The sequence below is a fragment of the Dendropsophus ebraccatus genome, chromosome 3 (assembly GCF_027789765.1).
Source record: "Dendropsophus ebraccatus isolate aDenEbr1 chromosome 3, aDenEbr1.pat, whole genome shotgun sequence".
Lineage (NCBI taxonomy): Eukaryota > Metazoa > Chordata > Amphibia > Anura > Hylidae > Dendropsophus > Dendropsophus ebraccatus.
Genome location: NC_091456.1, coordinates 99886987 through 99904076, shown reverse-complemented (window position 1 = coordinate 99904076; position 17090 = coordinate 99886987). Strand labels below are relative to the sequence as shown.

At 41.6% G+C, this 17090-nt stretch overlaps 2 protein-coding genes across 5 annotated transcripts in view; one reads left to right on the top strand and one right to left on the bottom strand.

The window, feature by feature from the left end:
• Positions 1-17090, bottom strand: part of LOC138785899 (mast cell protease 1A-like) — a 101469-nt gene that overhangs the window by 16351 nt on the left and 68028 nt on the right. For 2 of the 4 annotated variants that reach the window (XM_069962364.1, XM_069962361.1), the window contains one exon: positions 1870-2014. In XM_069962364.1, coding sequence (XP_069818465.1) covers positions 1870-1955 — 86 coding nt within the window. In that variant the 5' untranslated portion in view covers positions 1956-2014. Of the gene's footprint in view, positions 1-1869; positions 2015-2461; positions 2547-7029; positions 7173-17090 lie in introns of those variants that run through there. The other 2 variants (XM_069962363.1, XM_069962360.1) reach the window with 2 other exon arrangements.
• S1PR4 (sphingosine-1-phosphate receptor 4) overlaps positions 15081-17090 on the top strand; it is a 28332-nt gene continuing 26322 nt past the window's right edge. Inside the window, exon 1 of the mRNA XM_069962365.1 lies at positions 15081-15117. The gene's annotated coding sequence lies outside the window, so the exon portion shown is untranslated. The remainder of the gene's footprint in view (positions 15118-17090) is intronic.

The following is a 17090-nucleotide window of genomic DNA, read 5'->3' as shown; positions in this document are numbered from 1 at the left end:
TTCTGCAGGGGACAGGACTGCTCTGTAACCCCCTGTATGCTGTATCCTGTCCTCTCCCCACCGATCAGCATGAGATATGCAGCAGCAGATGGTTCCTGTTCCTCCTCCTGGAGCATGTAACAGGGTCGGCCGGGGCTTCCTGCTGCTGCACAGTCAGTGGAAGAGCCTGTCAGGGCCCTCAGCATCTGCTTTAGAAAGCAGGGGGCCTGGGAGGGAGGGTGTCCGCTGCACTGCCTGTGAGTTTTTTAATATGCAGCCTGATTAATGCTGTTCTCAAAACCCGCCTGTTACTATCGCAGCTGATTGGGGAAAACTGTGAGTGACAAGGGGTGGGGAGGGGGAGTCGGCGGGCCCCCACAGGCGTCGGGCCTGGTCGCCATGGCGACCCTGGCGACCACTATAGCTACGCCACTGCACATGCACATTTGTGGCCTGTTGAAGGTCATTTTACAGGGCTCTGGCACTTCTCCTCCTTGCACAAAGAGGTAGGTAGCGGTCCTGCTTCTGGGTTTTTGCCTTACTACAGCCCCCTCCACATCTACTGGTGTACTGACCTGTCTCCTGGTCAGGGCCAGCTTCAGGGTTTTGTGGGCCCTTGGGCGACAGAGCCTCAGGGGTCCTTTTGCAGAGCGAATCATGTGGCAACTGTAAAAACAGTAGGCCCCCCTCTGTGTAGCCCCCTTATAGATGCCCCCTGTGCCAGACAAACATCTTAGGCACTTCAGTTGTTATCAAACTAGTTGTAGATTTTCAGCAACTGTAAAGTTATATGTCAGAAAACAGTGCACTAAATATACACTCCCACAAATGACTGTTTCCCAATAAGTGACTCCTAAGCTGTGGCCAAAATACAACTCCCACCATGTCCTGCTAACAGCACATGATTGGAGTTGTAGTTATAAAACCATTGGAGGGTCACAAACCACTGCCTCCTCCCCCCCCCCTTCCCCTTGTACACTCACCAATCTCCAGGCACTAGAGCTGAGCTGCTCTGGCATCCTCTAACCAGGTCTGACCAGAGCAGAAAGATGCAGGGAGTGCTGATGGCACTGATCTGCAGCACTGAGGAGATGCTGGCTGGCCAGGCAGGGAGGTGAAGGTTCCTCACCTCCAGCCAGTGAGAAATGAAAACAGCCCTGGAGGGACTGGGCCCTGGCACTTGCCCGGGTACGTCGGTTGCTGATGACAGCCCTTCTCCTGGTATCAGCTCCATGCTCTGGACACTGTGCTGGCAGACATAACTTACTTTCTTGCTACAGCTCATATTGCTGTGCCATCCTGGATGAGCTGCACTACCTGAGAACCTTCTATGGGTTGTAGACACTTCTTCATGCTACCTCTATGGGTGAGAACAATGACAAAATGCTAAAGTGACCAAAAAAAACTGCCAGAAGGGATGAGAACAGAGAAATGTTCTGTGGTCATCACCTGCAGACTTTCTCCTTTATAGGGGTTGTCCTGCTATTTGCCTATCATTTCTACCTGTTATTTGTTCCATTTGCACAAAAGCAGGAGAAATTGATTCACCATCAGTTATTTATCATAACCTCTATCCTCCCTGAGATCCCCTCACACCAGACTGCTACATTTATATGTATATCTATAGCCAGTTTAACATGAAAACTTAATTTATATAGTAGAATAAAACTGTACTATAGGGTGTGTGAGCATTCCCTCTTTAGCTTTAATCTATCTATTTTTATTTTATTTTTTTCTTGTAATTCTTTTTTCTGTTTTTGAATACACTAATGTATTTAATATAGCCCTGCTCAGTGTAAACTACAAATTTATTTAACGACAAAGGGTGAAAATAAACTAAAAAGATGATTGGTTCTCTCTAACTTTAAGGAGCACATTTGATTAACTTACCCATTGCAATGGGCCGCTGATATAACCCAGTCTGGGGCTATCAAAGAACCACCACAAAAAAATTCACCAATTTTTAAGTACACCATATAAGGTCTTGAATGTGGTTTGGCTTCATTCCCTCCAATAATTTCATGATGGAATTTTTCTGTAATAAAGGCCAAATTTTGTTCTCGTTCATTGATAAGCAAGTTATTAAGACATTATAATTTAGCATTCTATGAAACACATTTTTCCACAATTGTTTTACTATGCTGCTAGTTTCCTACAGGGAGATGAAAAAAATCTGCACCAAAATCTACACAATTGGTCATGTGTCATGTGGATTTCTTGGCGCTGTCTATAGATTTACTGTGAAATCTAGTATATCAAAATATAGCCCAGCAGTATTGAATATTAGAACATTAGGGAAAAAGACATAAAGACCTAATATTTTATATTGTTTAAGTTATAGAAGCCCATTATTGTTTATCACAAGACAAATATACAGACATTACAAATGTGTGCAGAAAATATAGAAGGCAATGCAATTACACCATTGTACAATATAAAAATGCAGCACACCAGTTTTCATCTGAATACTAGAAAAACTGACCTGCACATGAGCTTGAAATAAAGATAGAAGCTAAAAAGAGGACTAGAATCATCTTAACGTGTGCCATCTCCCGCTGCTCTCAAAGCCTTCACCAGCTTGCTGTTCTATTTCCCCTTTATGATCTTGTCACCATTGATAAAATCTGTAGTCACACCCCAGGTCAATGACATAGCCAATCATATTTTTTATATGGAAATCAATTAGGTTGTATATTATTTAGAATTTTTAATTTAAGGATCATTCCAAATGTCAAATAAATAAGGAAACCTGCAATGCATTAGGAACTATGTGTAATGGGAGGCCACCTTCTATGCCCAGCTGTGTAGGTGACAGCCCTCCCTTTGTCTCACTGTTAACACTGCAGGGCTCTCCATAATGGTGCTAATGGCATTGTTGGGGGACAGGTTAATGTTGGCTGTTTTTTTGTCCCCCCTGTGGCTGATCACCTCGGATTATTTAAATCTGCTTGCCTTTCCTGAGATTAAAGTGATACTGTCTTTGTAACTTTCAAAATCGAAATCAACAGTAGATGTGAAATAAAGCAAGTTTGCAATTTACATATTTTTGTTGCTGTTATCATGCTGTAAAACAAAGCTGAACTGATCAGAAATCCAGGTCCAGTCTCCTGAAGGCAGATTTGTAGTCTTGTGCTGTCTGGAAAAGAAGAGACTTAACACATGATGTCCCAACCATTGCATAGTGTCCAGTGGCGGTCTTTGGCACCAAGCACCCCAAGCGATCGCTTGGGGCCCCCACCATCCAGGGGGGCCCCCACGCCCCGCTCTTGTGCTCAAGACCGCTGGACAGGGCCGCTGCCCCACTTGCTGCTTCCATCTGAACTGTAACTATGAGCACTCGTAATGAGCGCTCATAGTTACATGCAGCAGCACTGACAGGGCGGGAGACATTGGCTCCCTTCCTGTCAGTCACTCTTGTGGCCGCAGGAAGGGTTTTCCCTGCGGTCACAAGTGGCAGCTTTGTCCTTGTGGTGCCGGCGCTCCAGTGACATCACTGAAGCATCGACGCCAGGACAAGGGGAGTGCGGCCTCTTGTGATCGCAGGGAAAACCCTTCCTGCGGCCACAAGAGTGAAGAGAAGAGGAGACGCCCGGACCCAGGTGAGTATAAGTGTTTGTTTTATTGTGTTATATACTATATGGGAGGGGGAGCACACAGGGGTCTGTTTAACTGGGGGAGCGCACATCGGGGATCTATATAAATGGGGGGAGCACACAGAGGGGCTATATAACAGGGGGAACACACAGGGGGGCTATAGACTACTGGGGCTTCACAGAGGGGTCTATATACTACTGGGGGCAGCACACAGGGGGTCTATATACTACTTGGGGCAGCAGAATGGGGTCTATATACAACTTGGAGAGCACACAGGAGGTCTATATCCAAGTGGGGGAGCACAAAGGGGCGCTATATACTACTGGAAGAGCACACAGGGGTCTATATACTACTGGTGGGGAACACTGGGGTCTATATACTACTTGTGAGGCACACATGTGGTCTATATATAACTGGGGGAGCACACAGGGGTCTGTATACTACTGGGCAGCACACAAGGGGTCTATATAATACTGGTGGGGCACACAGGGGGTCTATATACTACTGGGGGAACCACACAGGGGTTTATATACTACTGGAGGAGCACATAGGGGTCTATATCCAAGTGGGGGAGCACACAGGAGGTCTATATCCAAGTGGGGGAGCACACAGGGGGCTAAATACCCCTGAGGGAGCACACAGGGGACCTATATACTAGTGGGGGAGCACACAGGGGGTATATACAACTGGGGCAGCACACAGTGGGTCTATATACAACTGGGGCAGCACACAGGAGGTCTATATACTTCTGGGGAGCACACGGGGGCTATATATAACTGGGGGAACACACAGGGGTCTATATACTACTGGGGGAAGCAAACAAGGGGTATATACTACTGGGGGCAGGACACAAGGGGTATATACTATTGGGGGCAGCACACAAGGAGTATATATTACTGGCGGTAGCGCACAAGGGGTATATACTACTGGGGGCAACACACAGCGGTCTATTGTTTTGGACTGTGTGTCGAGGGGGAGCCCCAGACATAAACTTCGCTTGGGGCCCCAGAAATGCCAAGACCACCCCTGATAGTGTCATATGATGATCAATGTGCCCATGCGCTTAGATGACCTGGGAAACATGGGACTTCCTGTGTTTAGACTCTTTGGGGAAAAAAAAAAGAGTCAAAACTTAGGAAGTGCCGTGTTTTCCACGATAACTTTATTGAATGTAAATTGCAAACTTCCTTTATATTACATCTACAGTTAAAAGTTTTTGAAAGTTATAACGACAGGTACACTTTAACCCCTTAGTGACTGGCCTTTTTAGGGCCTTAATATCCAAGCCATTTTTATACTTTTTTTCATTGCAGAACTGCAGCATTATTTTATTTTTCCTTTTTATAATAATATTAACTTATTTTTCAAAATACAAACTTTTACAATAAAACTCAGACGATAGCTTCCAAGTTCCCAGTCAATAGCTTCCAAATAAAGACATCATACAATGATATAAGGAGACCCCTTGAAAAACAACCACCTATTTCCACGCAGACCCCCCCCCCCCCAGCAGCAAAGGGTAAAATAAATAAATCAATAAATCAATAATTCCTATGCCTGTACATATTCAGCACATGTTTATGAATACCTAAGCATACATACACTACCGTTCAAAAGTTTGGGGTCACCCAAACAATTTTGTCTTTTCCATGAAAAGTCACACTTATTCACCACCATATGTTGTGAAATGAATAGAAAATAGAGTCAAGACATTGACAAGGTTAGAAATAATGATTTGTATTTGAAATAACATTGTTTTTACATCAAACTTTGTTTTCGTCAAAGAATCCACCTTTTGCAGCAATTAGAGCATTGCACACCTTTGGCATTCTAGCTATTAATCTGTTGAGGTAAGCTGGAAAAATTGCACCCCACGCTTCTAGAAGCAGCTCCCACAAGTTGGATTGGTTGGATGGGCACTTCTGGCGTACCATACGGTCAAGCTGATCCCACAACAGCTCAATGGGTTCAGATCTGGTGACTGCGCTGGCCACTCCATTACCAATAGAATACCAGCTGCCTGCTTCTGCTGTAAATAGTTCTTGCACAATTTGGAGGTGTATTTAGGGTCATTGTCCTGTTGTAGGATGAAATTGGCTCCATCCAAGCGCTGTCTACTTGGTATGGCATGGCGTTGCACAATTGAGTGATAGCCTTCCTTATTCAGAATCCCTTTTACCCTGTACAAATCTCCCACCTTACCAGCACCAAAGCAACCCCAGACCATCACATTACCTCCACCATGCTTAACAGATGGCGTCAGGCATTCTTCCAGCATCTTTTCATTTGTTCTGCGTCTCACAAACGTTCTTCTTTGTGATCCAAACACCTCAAACTTGGATACATCCGTCTACAACACTTTTTTCCAGTCTTCCTCTGTCCAATGTCTGTGTTCTTTTGCCCATCTTAATCTTTTTCTTTTATTGGCCAGTCTCAGATATGGCTTTTTCTTTGCCACTCTGCCATGAAGCCCAAAATCCGGCAGCCGCCTCTTCACAGTAGATGTTGACACTGGTGTTTTGCGGGTACTATTTAATGAAGATGCCAGTTGGGGACCTGTGAGGCGTCTGTTTCTCAAACTAGAGACTCTAATGTGCTTATCTTCTTGCTTAGTTGTGCAACGCGGCCTCCCACTTCTTTTTCTACTCTGGTTGGAGCCTGTTTGTGCTGTTTGTTTGTGCTCTGAAGGGAGTAGTACACACCGTTGTAGGAAATCTTCAATTTCTTAGCAATTTCTCGCATGGAATAGCCTTTATTTCTAAGAACAAGAATAGACTGTCGAATTTCAGATGAAAGTTCGCTTTTTCTGGCCATTTTGAGCTTTTAATTGACCCCACAAATGTGATGCTCCAGAAACTCAATCTGCTCAAAGGAAGGTCAGTTTTGTAGCTTCTGTAACCAGCTAGACTGTTTTCAGATGTGTGAACATGATTGCACAAGGGTTTTCTAATCATCAATTAGCCTTCTGAGCCAATGAGCATACACATTGTACCATTAGAACACTGGAGTGATAGTTGCTGGAAATGGGCCTCTATACAAAATAAGGACATTTCAATGTGACCCCAAACTTTTAAACGGTAGTGTATATATTGTGGCTGTTAAGGGGTTTAGGGTGCGATCACATGTAAAGGATCCGCAGCAGATCTGAAGCAGATTTGATGCTGTGTTCAGTTATTTAGTAAAATCTGCTGCGGATCTGCATCAAATCCACTGTGGATCCTGTACGTATAAAGCTACCCTAAAGCTGAATAATACACCATCACTAATAGTACACAAAGGAGTGTAATGGGAGAATGAAGGCATTAATGTGCATCCCACAAACTTTTTTAAGAGGGGCCACACAGTAGCTTATAAGGCATGGTAACTAGGTAGTTACAATTTTCAAGCTTAGGCACCTGTTACAATGTTTTCTGCTAAACTTTCCAAAAATGTTCATAATAAATAAAAATATATTACATGCTTTTAGACAAATTAATGGCAATGTGATTGTTTTCTTTGTCCGCCACAGCTCTTCTATTTATATCCTGTTAGATATGCATTTATCCGTTTTGAACAAAGTCGTGCATGAGGAGATAAGTCCCTGATCTGATTTTCTGTTTCTGAAGATAAAATTGGAGGACAAAAATAAGTCATTTTTGATGAGAAAATGTTGTCTTAATCTTTGATGTGTATTAATCTTTTGTATATTATCAGCCCTAGAATAACTGACTAAGAGCTGATTCCCATTTCTGCATTAAAGAGTTATAAATAATTCAGTTTTTTCATAAAAAAAAAATACTGCAACTAAATGGTATGGAACTTCTGGTAGATGCGATTGCTGGAAGATCCTTAGACTTCATTATAATTCCTTACACTGCTACTTTACCAGTAAGAGCAGAGGTGTTACTAAGACATGTCAGAAGTTTGTTTATATGATTGGTACCCTTTAATGCCTTTATGCTATATATGTGAAGCTCAATAATAGGCTATAGTGATTACGTAGCTCTGATATGTGGCGATGCAAAGCCGATGTCTTAGCTGTATATGACACCAGAAATTAATTAATAAATATACATTGCAAACAGCTAAGACTTGAAAGTGGAGCAAATGCAAGTGATGTGTCAATTTAATTAACATTTGATAGTTTTTATAAAAAGCCACATTATGTAAACTTTGCAAACCAATTACTATAACTATATTATTATAATAATCCCATCCATCAACTCCCCAAACAGAGGTTCGGATGTACCCAAGCGTGCTCAAGATTTGCTCATCTCTAACAACAATACTCCTTCAAGTAAGAAATTCTGCATCTAACAGCCGTAAACATGTTTGGGACAGTGGTTAGGTTACAGAACCTTGGACAGCATTTTCCTTTAAAAATATTGGAAACTTGCTTGAGATCAATTTTCTCAAGCGAACACCTTTCAGCCCTGGTTGTAAAGTAAAATACCCACTAAATCTGCAAGCAGTACAGTACAGTTTGGATTTGTATACAGTCCTCTATTCAGTTATTGTGTAATCTCATTTTCCACTTTTTCCTCCACTTATTGTGCTGTATCTACTCCCTTATGGGTCTGATGCTAACTTTTGAAACACTTAAAAAATCTTCCCCTCCAACTCCTTGGGAAACAGCTGGCATATCCCAAACCTCCCAAGTTCATAAGAAGACAGGAAAGATAACCCCCAAGCGGATAGACAGGAATACCAACTGCACTCAGCGGATTACATAGTTGATATCAACTCAATTTAATGATGAAAACCTTATATAATTTTATTACAATAGGATGCTTAAGGGGCCAACATGATGGCTCCCTACTCATACACACACCCGAACACTCGCTTCCACCAGGCTAACACCTGAGTGGTGCTTAAGCAAAAGTATTTTACTTTAGTTTAATTAAGTTTATCTTACTGGCATTTTTGTACTGTTAACACTTGCAACTTTAATAAGAAAATGTTTATATCCTCTAAAGGTTTTTCGAAGGAACTCAATCTCTGTGATGTTAAATAATACAAGGTCACACTTGTTGGAGCATATTTTTCTTCTCCAGGTATAGCTTAACACTTATGGACTTCTTTTAAAGATAAAGAGGATATTGTTTTAATCCAAAAAACACACTTTAAATCAACACACATTCCAAAATGTAATCACCCCTTCTTCACTTCTTGGTTTCATAGAACAAACCCTGCTTGTAAAGGTGTTAGCATTACAGTAACAAAACACTTTGGGGGAGATTGATCAAACATGGTGTAAAGTGAAAATGGCTCAGTTGCCCCTAGCAACCAATCAGATTCCACTTTTCATTCCTCACAGACTCTTTGGAAAATGAAAGGTGGAATCTGATTGGTTGCTAGGGGCAAATGAGCCAGTTTCACTTTACACTAGGTTTGATAAATCTCCCCCTTGGTGTCCAACATTGATCCAGAGGGGAGATATCTCTTCATAAAGAGCAAAATTGCTGCTACACAGGTTACATAGCTAACATATACGCACCCAACTGTCAGCAAATTAAATGGCTATTCCAGTATATGTCCTAGAAAGACTATAAACCATCGCTGAAGGTCTGATCATATTAATCGATCTCAATGAAGCAATAGGCCCACTATTGGATACATCATGCCAAGACTCCTCACTGTCATGTAGCTCTTTGGCGGCACTTAAAAAATCCCTTTCTTCCCTCCAGCCTACATACATCTGTTGCACATTGCATCCTTCAGATAGGGACTTGACTTTTTACTCAACACTACATAACCTTTTCCATAGATTAGATTACATCTTTCCCATAAATACCTATCAATGGTGCAATTAACATTGATAGATCCCTTCAAAAAAACAGTATAACACTAAACTAGATTCTCTCCTCAGTGCTAGAGAACCTTGGTAAGGATAGTTATAGCAGTGAAGGTTCAAGAAGACTTGTTGAGACTTAGAAGAGACCTTAAAGATTTACTAAACATTAAATAAGCTCAGGTGTACCAAAGAAGTGTTTTCATATACTATGCACACAGTGACAAAGGATCCAAACCTTTGACCTCTCTTTTTCGGAAAATATCAGAACTCGCTTTTGTACATTAAATCGCTTCTTTCAAAGGTGACAATGTTTCTGATATAGACAGCATTACCACTGGATTCCTGAACTTCTACAAATCTCTCTATAATCTCTCTGCACATCCTGACGTACACACCTAACTGAACACTTTCTAGACAGTATTTCTCTGCTTACACTCTCAGCGAAAGACAAGGAGAATCTTGATTCTCCTTTTACAGACACCGGAGTGGCGCAGATGTTGGCTTCCATGCCAAATGGTTAAAGCCTGGACTTCTTATTTATTACTACAAAACTTTCAAAAAAAAACCTTCTCCCACAATTTACTAAACGTTGCAACAACCTATTAAAAGGTGCCCACAGTCTTTAGAACCACATATTACCCTCATGTTTAAAAATGGCAAAGACTGTACGCTAAAACGTTGCATCTGGTTTTGCTGCACCTTGTTTCGTTATTTAATTCTACGCGTTGTTGCACAAACTTTTCCAGTGCTTTGGACTATCTGTCAGATATTTTTCTAGAAGTCATTGTTCGTCATGATCAATAACTTCCAGTAATATATCCAGCAGATAGTCCACAGCACTCGAAAAGTCAAGATCCATAGGTACCAACAGCATAGTGCTGCTTTCTCATTCACTACATAGATAGATAGATAGATAGATAGATAGATAGATAGATAGATAGATAGATAGGAGATAAATAATAGATATGAGATAGAGATAAAGAGCGATAGATGGTAATATAAAGATATGAGATAGCTAGATCCAGTAATAAAAAAAGATATCTAGCAGCTCATGGCAAATCTTGTATTGCACATGCATATGTATCATACTAACATAAGACAACCAGCTAACAACTTGTAAAGACTAAAAGTTTATTACCTACAGAATATCACCACACTCCACAGTGATGAGGGGCAACACCCCGAAACAGCTGTCTGTGGTTGGATACCTGGCCTTGGTTTTTCCCTTGTCATTACATTGACTTATAGGGCGCCTTGATATGGTGGTTTTGGTGGTTTTTCTACAGGAGCCACCCCTTGGCTGGGTCTTTCCCGGAGGGATATTTGGCTAGTCCTGTGTTTCGAGACTCCTAAATGAGGCTCCACAGGCTCTTTCTTTGCATCATCATATGATGACATCATCATTGACATTATTGAAGACATAATCCATCTGATGACTTTATAGGTCCGATGACATCATAAATGACAAAATCGATCCAATGATATCATCAATATAATCAATCCAATGACATCATTAATGACACCTAGAGAAGATCCAACAGCATCCACAGGAAATCTTCAATGCTTTATTTTGCAGAGCAGCTTACATAAAATACTTGTATTTTATGTAAGCTGTTCTGCAAAATAAAGCATTGAAGATTTCCTGTGGATGCTGTTGGATCTTCTCTAGGATACTTTGCCTTAACCCACCTGAGGGATTGTGGGTTCACCAGCGGGCATCCGTTAACAAGGCACTATTGGGCCCATTGGTGCTGTTGACCACCATACTCATACTGCTACTTATCATCAATGACACCATCAGCAATGTTATCAATCCATTGACATAATCAATGCATTGATGTCATCAATGCATCATCGATGACATAAATGATGATATCATAGATGGCATCTTTGATCTGATAACATCATTGATCTGTTTACATCATTGAAGACATCATACATCCGATTATCCCATCATTGCATCATTGATGGGTTCAATGACATGTTCCCATCATTAATGACATCACTGAAGACATTATCGTTCCGATGGCAACATCGATGATGTCTTCAGTTGCATCAATAATCCAATGACATAATTGATGGAATCATTGATATGATGATTGATTATATCATCAATCTGATGATATAATCAATGACATAAATGATGACATCATCAATTCGATTACTGTATCAAAGAGGAGCAAGATGTATATATATATAGAAAAAAATCTATCCAATGACATCATCAATTACATTATTGATTACATCATTCATCTGATGACATCATAGGTCCGATGACATCACTGATCCGTAGATATCCTCAATCTGATGACATCATTTATGACATCATCAATATGATGAAATTATTAATTACATTACTGATGACATCATTGATTCAATCGAAGAGCCCATGGAGCCTCAAAACACAGGACTAGCCAGATATCCCTCCGGAAAGGACCCAGCCAAGGGGTGGCTCCTGTAGGGAAACCACCAAAACTATAAGTCAATGTAATGTAAAGGCCACTTAATATGGTGGTTTTGATGGTTTCCCTACAGAAGCCACCACTTGGCTGGGTCCTTTGCAGAGGGATATCTGGCTAGTCCTGTGTTTTGAGACTCTTTAATAGGGCTCATCAGGCTCTTCTTTTGCATATTCATGTTTGCCAGGGGGCAATGCACCTAGGATTTCACTGCACTGAGCGCTTTCCCTAGCAGCCGGCAGTGTTATCGTTTGGCTGGTCTCCCTGAGATCAGCGAACAGTTTCTCTTATGGCTCTACTAGGCATTGCTCCCACCTAGCCAAAATCCTGCTCCACAGTGATGAGGGGCAACACCCTGAAACAGCTGTATGTGGATGGATACCTGGCCTTGGTTTTGCCCTTGTCATTACATTGACTTATAGGCCCACTTAATATAGTGGTTTTCGTGGTTTCCTACAGGAGCCGCCCCTTGGCTGGGTCCTTCCAGGAGGGATATCTGGCTAGTCCTGTGTTTTGAGACTCTTTAATGAGGCTCCACGGGCTCTTCTTTTGCATATTCATGTTTCCCGGGGGCAATGCACCTAGGATTTCATTGCATTGAGCGCTTTCAATAGCAGCAGGCAGTGTTATCTTTTGGCTGGTCTCCCTGAGATCAGTGATCTGTTTCTATCATTGATTCAATGACAGCATATCGCTGCTATCTAGATTGTTGGTCTTTCAACATGTCAGCTGATCGTTGTTTTCTATTACTAAAGACAATTGTGGGCCAAATATGGCCGATAATGATTTTGTTTAATAGGGCCTCTAGCCATTTGTTTGCCCTTGGCTTTTGATCCTGTGTTTCCTCCCGGCCCTGTGCCAGCGTCCTCATTTTTTTATAGTAGTGCAGTAAAGCAAGCAGCTCCATTGTTATCCCCCTCCACTGACCTCGTCTTGGGGCAGTGATGTGGTTTGTATTGTTTGCGGGATCTCAAAAGTGTTGATCGATAGAACTCCTCAGGGCCTGATAATTCCATCTGGGTGTCAGACGTTTCACCTTCCGTGGTGCTAAAAGTTATATTCCTCTTAACCCCATTCATACCGTTGTTATTTTTTAGGATAGGGGGCAGTGTCTTGCATTAATTACACCTATCACGCCAAGTGTAAACTGTGTCCCACAGAATCCTTAAAGGGGTTGTCCAGTGAAATTTTTATTTTCTTTCAAATCAACTGGTTTCAGAAAGTTAAATAGATTTGTCATTTACTTCTATTTAAAAATCTCAAGTCTTTCCATACTTATAAGCTACTATATATCCTGCAGGAAGTGTTGTTTGTTTACATTCAGAAACAGTGCTCTCTACTGACATCTCTGGCGGAGTCAGGAACTGTCCAGCGCAGCAGCAAGTCCCCATAGAAAACCTCTCCTGCTCAGGACAGTTCCTGACTCCGCCAGAGATGTCAGTAGAGAGCACTGTTTCTGAATGTAAACAAACAACACTTCCTGCAGGATATATAGTAGCTTATAAGTATGGGAAGACTTGAGATTTTTAAATAGAAGTAAATTACAAATCTATTTAACTTTCTGATACCAGCTGATTTGAAAGAAAACATTTTTTCGCTGGACAACCCCTTTAAGTTCCCTGTTAAACTTAGTCCTTTTAACATTCATGATGAAATCTTCCATCTCTTCCAAAGCTTTAGTAATCCTGGATTGAATCTCTTCAAACTCAGTTATAGTAGCATATTGGTCCATAAATACATTTAATGCAGTAATATTGGTTTCTAAGTCCTCCGATTTTTTCTCCTCACGTGAGATGATAATGGACATTAGGCGAGTAAAATAGTCATTAAGAGCATTATATCATTCAATCATGCTGTGTGCTATGAAATTTTTTAAGGCGTAGACCTTGCAGGATCATTTTTTTTCACCTTATATTGTTTCAAGTTCCTCATTGCACTCCCCTGCAAACACTGAGGCAACAATGAAGAGTCTGTCTGTCTTTGCCAATGATTAATTGTTAGATGTTGGATTGTTAGAATTGGTAGACATATTGTGGATTTCCCCACAAATGGTGCACAACCCTCACAGATATTAAAGTGATAATTTCTCTCAGATCCTTAACCATGGTATATGACATAAACCACAGTTACTTCCCTATATGCATACATTAAAATGGTGAGACTTCTCATGTTTTCTATTTAGCCACATGCGTACAGTGCAACCTCCAATATGTGGGGTGCACTATACTCAGATTAGTGCTTCAACGATCAATGTCAGATCCGTCCAAACACTTTGTGGACTGTCATGACGGTGATCTCTCTTCTTTACAGATATGCAAGGGGTAAATAGACTGAGGAGATGGGGTGAATGGATGTACCAGGTGCACCTTAGGGAAGCTTACTGAATTCTCCAGTTGAATTTCCGGGTTCCTCTGGGTCTGAATCTGAAGAATTATTTAGCCTATATTTATTGATATGCAGTGAACAATTGTAAATCATTTGTTCCTTTTCTATAGCAATATGGTAACTATATTTCTTTACTTATTCCTAGTATTGTACTGAGGACTTTGAGAGCTTTCCTACTGGGATATGATCGCCTGGTGGGATGGGGAGTCTGTGAGTAGACTTGCACGTGTCTGAATTTTGCAATTATGATACCATTATTATATATGTATACATGGAAATAACTGTGGTTTATGCCATATGCCATGATTAAGGAGTTGCACTCCCAAACAATTGGTGTTTGGACGATGTATCACTTTTAATGGTTCTAATAAAGTGAGAAGTTTTAACATATTTGAGCCGGGGACATATTCGTTTGTTATATTCTATTCATCGGGAGTCAGAGCGACTTGGTCTACCGAGCTTCACAATGCATGGTGCTGTGGACTATTCCTATTGATGAGCTTACATCTAATTTTGCACATGGTGGATAAAGCCTTTCAGTTTTGATCTATTGTTACATGGTATCAGAGACTTGTGCATATTGTGAAGAAATACTATTGTTTATTTATGCTATTGTTCTTATTCAATTTATAATACTTACATATCTCCATTGTATATCCAACATCCTTCATTACACATCAACATAAAAATGCAAATAGTGTGTACATTCTCAAGCTCAGTAAAACTGTATAATGATTTAATATACAAAGTAAAACTTACAGTTGGTTTAAGCAGTTACCCGTACCCCTGCCTTTCCCCTGGGTGGGGTCCATCCTGAAACTGTGGTATAGGTTATAATATTTCCTGTCAAAAGTACTAGATGTCAATTAGTTGTCACTTCTTCAGACATCACCTGCTTGCATGCACAAAGTGACCATCAGATGCCAGGTGAGCAGGGGATTTAGTGCATTTTATGGGAAAGCGCATATAGCTAATCCTGTTATATGGCTAACATATAGATATACAATTGTTGCAATTGTTTGTGCTTTCTAAGAGTTCAGCCTGTTGTTGCAGAAACAAAGATTTTGCTCTGTTACCGCAGGTGGACATACACAACATCTTATTTGATGTTATTTTCGATTATTGGGATACTTATTAGGAAATGGACATAGAAACACACAGATTTTCTTTTAAATAAACCATTTTCCATGTGGAAGTTTTCCTCTCTATTATGAAGGTTCTTGTGCACTTCTGCAGCATATGTATTTTCTCAGTTGGTTTCTTGGACTGTCTTGGAATTTGTTTTACAAATTTTGCAGGTACTTGCCTCTGCGCTTACATCTAAGCACTTGCATGTTTGTGTGTTTACCCTATTTTCTAGCACTATGCATACCCTATTTTACCACCCTACAAATCCCATCTGATTATTGACCATAGGAGGAATAGTTGAGGGCAGTCTCATGGCAATTATGTTGGCAAAGAGCTTGAAAGTTTTATAAAATGTGACTGAACCAATAAGGTCATGCACTCTTCCTTAACCACAATACAGCTTTGGCTGTCCAGGCATGATAGGAATTGTAGTTTGTTACAGTTAAAGGGACACTAGTTTCCTCCTTTCCCTCTCCTATTCAAGTGTTTTCATAGTTATGTTTCAAGGGGGTATATTGGTGGACACTTTTCAGTATAGCACACATGCAAAAAAAAAATATATATATATTTATAAACATGTATACATTATTAAATTGCCAGTTTTTCCATTGGCTTCTTGTTTCCTCATATTTACTTACATCTATGAGGGGGCCAGCTATGAGGGGGGAAGAGGGGGACTATCCATAAGGGGGGGAGAGGGAAGAAGGGGACCATCTATGAGGGGGCCAGCTATGAGGGGGGAAGAGGGGGACCATCTATAAGGGGGGGGAGGGAAGAGGAGGACCATCTATGAGGGGGCCAGCTATGAGGGGGGAAGAGGGGGACCATCTATAAGGGGGGAGAGGGAAGAGGGGGACCATCTATGAGGGGGCCAGCTATAAGGGGGGGAAGAGGGGGACCATCTATAAGGGGGGGAGAGGGAAGAGGGGAACCATCTATGAGGGGGCCATCTATAAGGGGAGAAGAGGGGGACCATCTATAAGAGGGGGCCAGCTATAGAGGGGGCCAGCTGACATCCTCTGTGCTGCTGTGACCTCCCCTATAAGATCAGCACCCTCCTCTCCTGACATCCTCTGTGCTGCTGAGACCCTGCGACCTCCCCTATAAGATCAGCACCCTTCTCTCCTGACAGGTTGGGTGGACAGCCCGGGGCCCAGGGTACATTTAACCCGCGACTGCCACAACCACACCCCCATCTCTTTGCCAATAGTCGCCCTATGGTGCAGGGATTATTGGCAACATCTACTGGGAAAGAAATGGGGGCATAGTTGTGGTCTTCTGAAGGGAATGCAAAGTACAGATGTGACCTTATAACCCACTAAGTTCCAGCAGCTTCACCAGAGCTTAAAGGGTGCCAGTGAGCTGTTCAAAAAGCAGCTGTAAAGAGCAATATTGCCATTGTAAACTGGGCAAGTGGGAGTGGCTGGTTAATGCTTTGCTGACAAATGAGTAGTGGTAGAGCAGTGGTTACTGTCTAGGAGCAGTTGGGGGGAGGGGGGGGGGAATCTGTGAAGTGGTGGCTAGACCAAGCTTTTTAGCTCCTAATCGAGGACCCTACACTAAACCATTTCCCTGAATTCTTTTCCTCACCCAATATTCTCTAGACTGAGGGCCACGGAAGGACTGTAGTGCTGTCAATGGTTCTTATGTTGATTTGGTGCTGTCTGTCTGTCACATAGAGCTGAAACCCTGTGACTTCTCTACTGTTTCATATGCAGTAGGGGGAAAAACGGCAAATCTTGGATGTGGATCTTGGATGCTCAAAGTTTTAC